At 39.8% G+C, this 10,627-nt stretch overlaps 1 protein-coding gene across 1 annotated transcript in view; it reads left to right on the forward strand. All coding sequences in view use genetic code 11, as the record gives it.

The window, feature by feature from the left end:
* Positions 1 to 10,627, forward strand: part of EGR_01951 (hypothetical protein) — a gene marked incomplete at both ends in the record, with an annotated part of 14,936 nt that extends 4,309 nt beyond the window's left edge. Inside the window, 9 exons of the mRNA XM_024491200.1 lie at positions 1,384 to 1,462; positions 2,915 to 3,052; positions 5,188 to 5,295; positions 6,297 to 6,438; positions 6,758 to 6,852; positions 7,611 to 7,772; positions 8,848 to 9,013; positions 9,278 to 9,368; positions 10,451 to 10,627. Coding sequence (XP_024354343.1) covers positions 1,384 to 1,462; positions 2,915 to 3,052; positions 5,188 to 5,295; positions 6,297 to 6,438; positions 6,758 to 6,852; positions 7,611 to 7,772; positions 8,848 to 9,013; positions 9,278 to 9,368; positions 10,451 to 10,627 — 1,158 coding nt within the window. The remainder of the gene's footprint in view (positions 1 to 1,383; positions 1,463 to 2,914; positions 3,053 to 5,187; positions 5,296 to 6,296; positions 6,439 to 6,757; positions 6,853 to 7,610; positions 7,773 to 8,847; positions 9,014 to 9,277; positions 9,369 to 10,450) is intronic.

A 10,627-nucleotide genomic window follows, 5' to 3' on the forward strand; every position in this document is an offset into this window, starting at 1 on the left:
GGCTGCAATGCATAGACGTTGTGAAGGTGATACCCTATTCCCGGTAAACCCGGAGCCTTGGACTAAAAACCTGCGGTAGTCTTTAGACAGCACCACCGTGGGGTGTAATCAGACTTATCCTCGTCTGTAGAAGTTCTTATGGCCCCAAACAGTGATGGACATGTCATGTTATTTTGACTATTCCTTTCAGTATCTCTAAGCTGCTAAGGGGACCTACGTCTGGAAAATTTGCTTATAGGAGACCGTACGGGGCTTAGTACCACTTCTGCACGATCCAGAAGAGTTACTTCGACTACCCCTATCCAGTATGCAGCCCTCCCGGTTTGGAATTCTTGGACTGTAATACTAATTTCGACCCACTATTGTCTGTTGCCTAATTGTGTAACCCCTACAAGGTATTGTAACTGATTTTCACAGGATTTTGGCGAGTTGTATTCCCATCTCCATGCAAAATTTGTACGTCCCTTTCCATAGTCCGTAAGGTAAATATCGCCTTATAGTCTAAACTTCCTCTAAAGAGTCCAAATTCTGAGTTAATTTTACATAACCTTCCCAAATGTTAAAGCACGTTTAAGTCCTTACAAGTAGGGATACTTTAACGGCCTTAAATTAAGTCAATGACTTAAGCATGTCTCATTAAGTTGCGACAGGCTAACAATCATTCTGACAGGCAGAAAGCACTTTCGCATACTTTTCACTAGAAAAAGTATGACATGTCGACAAATGCCTTAAGTAGCGTTAATAAAAGTGACGAATAATCACCTGTTCTCTACAATGACTTAGAAAGGTAAATGTTGGACAGCGACTACTTAAATCTTATCAATTCAGACACCTATTTTCGAAATTCACAAAACTTTTCCACCGAAACGCTTACAAAGCCTACGAAACTGGAAGTACTTTTGTTCGGATTCAAGTGTAAATAGCGGAGTGTGCTACTTGTTTATTCAAATCTAAGCTTTGATAAAGGACCACTGAGGCCTCCGCCATTGAACCCTTGCCGAACAGTCTGGCCTCCGGATCATGTCAGTAGCCTGCCGCTCCTCTGTAGATCGACAATGCATATTTTCTGCCGGAGTATTGTTCCTCCTTTTATCCTCAGGGGCCGTGGGCAGCTGTAGAAAGATTTTTACGCCATCGCCATATAGGTAGAATCGTGGGTGAGTAAAATGACCCATGTAGGCATGCGAAAGGTAAAAAGATCCTTAATAATATGCCTAGGAGCTAAATAGTTGAATTTAAGTTGGATTTCCATTGAACTACTAACAGAACACTGAAAACATTCGTGTGGTTGTGTGAAACTAATTCAATCTTGTAAAGCAAATTGACTTTACTGACAATAACTGTATTAGCAGACGGGAATTTTTATCTCATTTTCTTCCAAAGGTAGTCTCTTTTCGTATTTTAGATACTACTTGGAATTGTGCAGCAATAATCTATTATTATTTTACAACTGGACAATTCTGTAAGTAAAAACTTCAGTCAACCAAGCTCTGTTATTCTTGCATTGCTTCGAGTGTTCCAAAGCCTTAACCCTTCTTGACAAGGAGTGGGTGAATATCTCGCTATGATTGGTGGCTATCAAGCCAGTTAGCAAGCAGGTGACATTAATGCTAAGTGTTCCGGTTCCCGCAGCTCCAGGTTATTTTAGTTTTATGGGTGCTCAGTAGTGCCTCACTAATTTATGCTTATGGAGGGGCTAAATCAGATGCCACAGTAAAGCTACTATCACTTAATGAAAACTAAAACAACGCCAATGAATTTTAACGAATCAAACAGCAGGGTGACTCATTGCTAAATACGTTTTTAAGAATCCTTTTTGGCTTTTTAAAGACAAATTAATCCACTTTGACTGCTTGTTTAACTCTCGATTTTGGTTGTGGAGCCCGTCCGCTGGGCGGCTTGGCCTTCGAACTATGTCAGTAGCCCAAGCCAAACTCTACGCTGTCCCAGCATTATGCCTTCTAGGGTCTTCGGGGCAGTTTCAAGGCACTTTATCTGTGACAACGGAAGGCAAACCTGATCTTAAAGGACAGCTGCTTTAACTTCTGTTACTGAATGCTAAACCTTTAAGACGTCAACCTTCAGCAACTACCCAAGTCTCGTATTCTGTCTACGTTACCAGCGCAAAGATGTCAGTTACGTGAACAGGATACCTCTTCTACCTCTCCCCTACCTTGATTGAACCCAGACTGACATGGCTGGGCAGCACTGAAGTGAAGCCAAGTGACAAGGCTTTGTAGACGCAAAATTCTAATTCCTTTGTACTGTGTTAAACCTTTACCTTTAAAGATGCCTTTGAACGAGTATTCCTACGACTAGCGATGGACACACGAGTCGGCCAGAATATCCTCCCTTCCACCAATACAGTTCCCGAACAGGGCGAAACCGTAGATCCAGTGCAGTTATCAAGGGAGGTTAGTGACATTGCGGTCACATATCTTCGCAATTACATGGAAATTAGAAGGCTGCATGGCTGGTTGGTGGATGTTTTTCCTGCAGCACCGGCTACGTTGTAATGGCCCAGGAGGGAGAGTTGGGAGTGATGTTTAATAGAGGAGAGTGGGTCTGTGTAATACCTTGTTTGTTTCCTCTCAGTTTTGACAACTGGGCCTTTAAGGCTCGGCCTTTGTCCTTCCTCCAGGCGGCATAGTCTCCGGGCCATGCCAAGAGCCTTTCAACCCTTCTGTATGTCGCCAGTAGATGTCCTGCCCTAGTATTATGTTTTCTTTCGTCAGAAGGGAATTTTCCAGGCACTGTAGTACAATGCATAAATAAAAATTCCCAAAGAAGCAAATAATTAGAGAAAGTCTTGATTACATGATCCGATTTTGTTTGTATTTTGAGAATAACCTTCAAGGAACAAATTTTTAATAGTATTCTTTTGCATCCCTTAACATATTCTACCTTCTATAAGTGACTGAATTTGCCTTTAGTCCAAGAGCCTCATTTTTACCTGATAATAATCCAAAATTACTTTGTCCTTTTATGATGACGAAATGTGTTTTCCGTCATTCATGCTCTCACCTTAAATGGTACCAAATACATTTTCGTTGTAAGTTTTCTTTAAGGGCTAAGGGTTGATGCAAGTTTTCAGCCGCAGGTACCTCTCCAATTCCTGAATACCCAAGTTCATTTTGCATCTTTGAGGTTTAAGCAACACTTGGATGACCTCTACTTAAATGCAAAATTTTCTTCCATTGGGAAATAAAATTGGCATCACGTAATGAAGAAAGTACAAGTTGCTTCAAACTGGCAACGAATTTCCAAACAGGCGACAAGAGTATGCAAGTCCAGTGACCAAGGGTGTTCGTTTGGCTTTAGGTGGGGATCACCACGCCGACTCCTTGTAACTTGTAAAATGCGGTTATTCATTTACATAACAAGGCATGGGTCAGCGTTGGTCTCTTAGAGTCTGCATTGTGCCTTCTCCACCATATTTACCAAGTCTAGGCTAAACCTGATGTATAAGGTTTAAGGATGTCTGCATTTCAAAAGCCAAACCTGGATAACATCTGAAAGGAATGAGAAAGTGGAACATTTAAAACGTGACCTTATGTATGAAGCTAATTTGATACTGGTTGATTGTTTATTTGCATCTAATCATACCCTTCCATACAAATAAAAATGCTCTTTTGAAGTAAGTGTAAGTACGGAACTTGAACATTTTCAGTGTTGCACCCAACTGTACAAGATTTGTGCCCTCCATTGGAAGAGCATTAGAGTGGTGCATTTGAAGTACCATGGCGTGTTGACAGAACTGACATGTCACTTTAAACAGAACATCATTGTATTGGACTTGTTGTTTTTATCACTCAGTTTAGGCGACAAGCCACTGAGAGCACCGCCGTTGTAATTCCACCCGGAGTCCTGGACCCGAGCTATTCCAGCAGCACTCAAAGCCCTTCTCTAGGCCAGCAATAGGTAATTCCACCCTAGTGTTGTGTCTTCTTTTATCTAAAGAGAAGTCGCGGGGCGCTACAGTTATGCCATTGCGGTGGCCATCGAAATCACCGAGACTACTGGGTCCACAAAGCTAACAGTATGCTTAAAATAAATCACATTCTGTTACATAAGAAGAGAATTATTTGTTGAACAAAACTGGGTATTGTCATTAGCTTAGGGGTGTGTAAGTCGGTTTCATGCACAAAGGGAAGCATCAATGGGCAAAACCTCCACCTATTTCAGATAATAACTCCTTCATACGGACTCTAGACGTTTACGATAGTCTTTATTTATAGTTAAGCATAACTTCCATAATGACAAACTTCAAGAGCGGCTATTTTAACCATCAATATGCTTGTTGTTAGCCCTTCAACACCGCAATCCACAGGGAATTACTATTGCCATAAAATTTGAAGAAGAGCGCAGGCACTTAGAAAGTAAATGCTCGTGTAAAGTCAGTAATCTTCAAAAAGGCTGCATAAATTAATAAAATTCATTTTTATTTACCACTTTAGTCGTCAAAGCCTCTAAGGAAAACTAAGCTCATATCTCAGGTGTTTTATTGTTCTTATATGGTTTTGTATCTGTAAATAATTTAACTATCACAACAGAGTTATAAAAGGCAGTCAATCTCAAGGAGAGGACATCTTACACACATCCACTTTATTGTTTTTAAATTAACTTGGTGCAGACAGGTGGCACAGAATGCAGTTTGCTTAGTTGTGACACCGAGGTAGGGGGAGAGACTCGTTGTGTCCAATCTACGTTATCCTGGCAGAGAATGCTTTGCCACAAATTTTGTAGCGGTTGACGGCATTTTAATGGAACTCAGATCTGAAGTAAACATAAATCTAACGCTGAGTCTTGTAGATAGTCTAATAGTAGCATTCTTAACGTCCTTCCAACTATAGCTATGTAAGGATCCAAATGTGGAAATTGACATGATTGTGGAATCCTCAGCAGTCCATCCTTTTGGAGAGTATGAAAGGGAGCAGAGTGTAGGTGAAACACATGATCCCTTCAATAAAAGAGGTTTTTAATGTCAAACGTAATAACCACTTTATGTTGATGGATATTGACTCCCAAAAACTTCTCAAGGCTTGGCAAGGAGCTGATGCAAAGTCGGCGAAAACATCAATGCTATATTTGTGGATGTAAAAGATGGGAGAAGTTGCTGGTCTATTGAATTGCATGTCTTGCATCAATTTCTCAAATTTTATCTAAAACTAAGTCTACTTTGATGAGTGCCGACTTCTAATTTAAAATCACATTTTGATTGGCGAAATGTTTCACCTCATTACTATGGTTTGCAAATATGTGCAACCAGTAAATCTTTTTCATCTACCCACTTTAGTACTTTAGACTATGTGACCGAACTCTAGGTTATCACATATATGGCTCCCACCCCAAGCTCCGTTAATATTTAAGAACAACCCTCCAGATGCTGCTCCAGGCAGGGCATTTGAGGTGATTTGAATCAGGGCGGACACGTTATCAAGTGTTCACCAGTCCAGTCCTAAATTTATTGAGGCCGTATAAGAAGGACTACATCTGCAGTGAGACATGTGGACCTACTTTGGACAATCTGTTGGTTGCCCAAGGACCGACAAGCTGCATACTAACGATAAGTCAGCTTCTTTTGGGACAACGTAAAATTTTATATTTGCTGCATGAAATAAAACATTTAAAAGGTTAGTTAAGTAAATTCTTCTTCAGTCTGCATGAGTTTCAACACACTAGAGTCCCAATTTCCTACTTATTATTCGATACTACATATGTTCAGCCGATTTTTATTTCTAAGAGTAAAACTCGAAAATTTTTTGCAACAAATATGAAATGCTTTAAAATACTGATCCAAAAAGCATCCTTTTAAATGTTTCATAAAAAATGTTTAGTTATAGTGTCCCTTTTAAGTTTGACAACTCAATACACGACCAAACGCCTCTTTATTGACAGGTCTCGACAATGATAGATACAGGGGAGTTCTATCCAGTGGGATGGTTTTCATGATCTTGTGCTCCATCCATGGCTACTTGTGACGATGTCATGACAGTTATGGTGACAGGAGCTCTAAATTTTGCTTTGTTTTGCGTAGCAAAACAGGCAGCATCCTTTCTTGCAAATGTTCAAGCCATATAAAATCTATTTCTTATATCACCAGAAAAAAACTTTACCTTTTCGGATTCTTTGTAAACTTCAAAATTTTAGAGAGGATAAAAATAAGTGCCTCTGAAATACCCCTTATGCAGTGTTTTGATTGGTCAAAATAAGTCAACGTGCCACATTATTAACTTGTTAGTTCCTGTCAAAACAAAAATGCCCCAGTATATTTTACTTACCTTATGATTTCGTAGAAATGCGGTTAAACAATAACAAAATCACTTGTTTGGCTATAAAAGCACACAAAAGAATAGTAGAAGGAACAAAAGGCGATTTATTGTTTGTGGTAGCAACCAGCCCTAAATTTTCCTTTTACCCACTGATATTCAGTCGAAAGTACGGTATGTAAAGAATTAGACTTGTTTAGGTTTGTTAAATAAGTAAGCACTTACCGCCTCACCTTAAAAATTTCCATGTTTCCATTTACAGAAGAGGGTGTAAAAGGATGTCATTGATGCAGAGAAGTGACTGGAACTGACACGACTCATTAGACCATTTACATACCCGCAGCTGATCCAGTGAGACATTGTATCGTCCCGAGTGTTTCTTGAGGACGAAAGAAGACATACTACTGAGACGAAATATGAGTTACTGACGCAGGGAAAGGCTGAACGATTAGTGATGTGGCCCAAAGACAAAAGGGCCTAAATTTAAGATCTGGGGAACCAAAAATGAGGAGTGCAACAGCTCGTCAAAATACTACAGTAAGTGGTACATATTATCTTCGTGGAGCTAGAGTCTTTTCTGAAGGTAATATGGCACTAATAAAAGCATGAATTTGGCCTGCAATATTTACTGTAAGCTGATCCTGACCTCAAAAGGTATGCATGTCATTTACAATTGCAAGGCACCTAACTGTGGCCTCTGGGCCATGTCGGTAGGCCCTTAGCCCATCGGCACGCAGACAATGCATATTCTGCCCTTCTATTATGTTATCTTGTGTCTTCAGGGAAGTTTCGCCTCGCTGCGTCAACTTTGAAAGGATGTTTAAAGGATCCTTTTGTTATTGGATAATTAAGTTAGTTCGCTTTTTCTAATGTATAAGCTATTTTCTGATTGGTTGCGGGTTTAGATACAAACCAGCCATTTAAACCTTCAGGCCAAAATAATTTCTGCTTATAGTTGACAGCGTTGCTAAGTTCTATAAAAACCCCTTTTTATTAAAATAGCATTACTAAATTTCATGGCTGATAAAACAAAATAATGGGAATTATTCAAAAAATGCCCGTAATTTTCACCCTAGGCAACAACTAAGGCAATCAAATGCCTTAGAGATATACCAAGTTTGACATTTAAATTGTTTATGAAGTTTTTATCCACCAGCTAATGGGGAGAAGATGACATTTAAGCTTTTAGATAATTAGCATCATGAAGTTATTATTCTGCAAAGGTAGAGAAATCATGGTCACGCATCTTGGGGGACTCATTCTCCTTCCAATTTAGGCGTAATAAACAATGTATGGGGAGTGGTTAACTTTAAAACCATTATTAAAAGCCACGCTTTAAAGTCGGAGTTTTTGTAGTTGAGGTTAGTTTAAATTCAGACCCATTACAGCGTAATGTTGTCGGAAATTTTTGCACATTTTTAAGGATGTTAAATGGAGAAGTGTTTAAAAGAAGTCGGTGGCATAATTGGAAAACTTTAATCATTTGCTTAACACTTCGTTTTGGTTTCGCGGGTTTCCGCCCAGCCGTGTGGTCTTTGGGCCCTATCAGTAGTCCTCAGGGCCTCTGTACGTCGGCAACGTGTAATCTACAGTAGTATTGAATCTTCTTTCAACTTTAATCAAGCCGCTACGCGCCACATTCGTGAGAGCGGAAAGCAAACTCGATCCTGAAGAATAGTTGCCCTATTTTTTATTCCCAAATGCTAAGCTATAACGCGATGGAAAAAATTGCGATGACCCCTTACAGAAGGGTTGAGAATGACGTCTCACTTCAGCAACTGCCTGAATCCCGTGTTCTGCAGGAGTGCTATTAACAGCTAAAGTGAACCACCTGGAAAAGTTGGTTATGGAGCTGTCTACGGTACCTTTATGAAGATGCCAATTAAGTAAACACTTAATGCCTCCTCCGCCTCTCTACTAGCTGCATAGAATCCAGATATGTAGGTATGACTGGGCAGCACTGAAGTGAGAGTAGAGTGGCAAGGAAGAATAGACACGATACCCCCTATTCCGTCCCTTATTAAATAACTGCTATAAGGTTGGTGTTCTTCCGATTAGCAATGAAAGTACGGAATAGCCTGTACACTTTCCTTCCCCCGATACGATTCCCAAAGAGGACAAAACTCAGAGGCAATGGAATGACTTGAGAGGGGTCAGTAACCTTATCATCAGACACCCTCAAAATCAGATGCATATTCGATGGCTGGTGTAAAGGGTTAGTAGGAGTTCCCATTTCAGCACCAACTTCATTATGATGGCTGACTAAAGGGGGAGTGTCAGTGACCACACTCAAAAGCATAACGGGGCTGCGCAATGCTTTAATCACTTGTTTACCTGGTTTTACGAGTACTAAAAGTTCGACCTTTGCGCCTCAGCCATGACCCCTGAGCCATGCTATCAGGCCCCATGCCCTTCTTTACGTCGGTGCTACATATTCTGCCATGGTATGATGACTTATTTTATCCTTGGAGAAGTCTCAGGTCACTATAAATACAGCTCATTTTGATACATTATAAGGATACTCTCTCTTTGCCCTAATTCAGTATGCACCTTGTTTTCAGGTGTTTTAAAACAACAGAAAAGAAGTCCACAATATGCGTGTTGGATAATCCCTGGGTAGAAGAAGGTAATCATTTCCCTTTCCTTATCTCCACAGGGAAAATGGTCCAAAAGGACAGCCTTTCGAGAATGATTTTTCCTGTCAGTAGGAAGACTCGAAAAACAAAGAAGGTTGTTCTTGATAAGTAAATATATTTTTTCTCCACCAAGATATTTTTCATAAGCAATAACCGGACGTAGTGTTATGAACCTTCTTCGTGTATTGTTAATAACACCAAGCAATAAGAAGTTATACTATGTATAGTAGATAGCCTTGGAGACCAAAGCTCAAAAGAAATGGGTTCAACAAGAAAATAAGAGTTTTGTAGTTAGAGAAGTATAATGCAAACAAAGTGGTCTACCTTTCTAAAGGTCGACATTCGTGTTTCATAACCTTCAAATATTCACAGCTATAAGTTTTGCAGGAACCAGACCAAAAATGAGAAAAAATGTGCTTATCCTAAGGATATTCCTAAAGATAACATATTTCAGAAGAAGGTGGTTTGTTCCACTCCCAAATACATTTGTGGTGGAAGGCTGAAACCAATAACTAGGTCTTAGAGTAGGAGGGTTTGCGAAGAATTTTTAATATCTGCAGTAATTTTGTAGCAAATAGCAGTCTCTTCGAGTCCACTCCTTTACCACACTCCTTATGGCCCTCATCCGTGGTTTCATTTTAGCCCTATCGCACAAGGCTGGTGGGTAGTGGAGTTCGGGTACGAGTGTACCGGCCACCTCTTGAAGTGTTTCCGGCTGGCATTTCACCGATACTGGACACTGGCGCGAGCGGCCAACACGCCACCATGAATACCACCGAGCTGACGCTGAAAAAAGCGAAGTTATATTAAGTCGCTAATCAAACCAACAGAGAAGCGAAGCCCAAAATATCCGGTTATCCCTCTGCCCAAAAAGCAATTGCAGATGACAGGAAAAACCTCTAGAATAGCAAAATTTCAAAGACTCAGAATTTTCTCTTCCACTAGAAACTGGGTTATTTCTAGCCCGATTGAAACACTGACTTATTTCAGACAGGAGGAAGGCTTCTCCTCGCGATTTAATTAGTACTTATTCAAAAAAATAAACAAACAACTTGTTTAGCTTAATAAAAAATTTTGAGGCAGATGTGCGGCTTTGTACTAAATATACACAAGTTTTAAATAAGATTTGAGTCGGGTTTTGTTATCTCTAGGATTAATTCGCAAATAGGTTTGGCCGAATGGCCTTCTGGATGCAAATAACGAAACTTCGCAAATACCGTTGAGGTCCAGGATTAAGGTCTAATCTTCTGTTATCTAAATTAGAGAAATTTTTTCCACAAATCAAAGTTTTAATTTAGTTGGAGTGAGAACTTTGGTTCACTCGCGGTTTTAGGGGTGAACGGCTGGAACAAACACCGTGGACGTCATTGAGAGGCGACATTTGCACTGCTCCACAAATTTTCGACGCAAACGCACACCGTAGGCACTTGGCATTTCTAAAGGCATCGGTGGATATAGAAGAAATATTTCAAGAGAATTCACCGGTCAGATGATAAGATTTAAATTTATTGCATTGTGTCTAATACCACTTTGCTTCTTTGTAAGGAATTTCTGATTCATTCAAGTCTCATAATCTTAGCTAAAGATCTAACTGAATTCCAATCAAACGAGAAGTTAAATGAAAATTTTGAGCATAAAATAAAACCGGAAATTGAAGAAATGAGTTTAAATTATTTGTTCAAGGATAGCTACTTGCAAGATTTTACTTTACTGCGACTGTAA

This window comes from Echinococcus granulosus (assembly GCF_000524195.1).
Source record: "Echinococcus granulosus chromosome Unknown EG_S00008, whole genome shotgun sequence".
In the NCBI taxonomy this organism is placed as follows: domain Eukaryota; kingdom Metazoa; phylum Platyhelminthes; class Cestoda; order Cyclophyllidea; family Taeniidae; genus Echinococcus; species Echinococcus granulosus.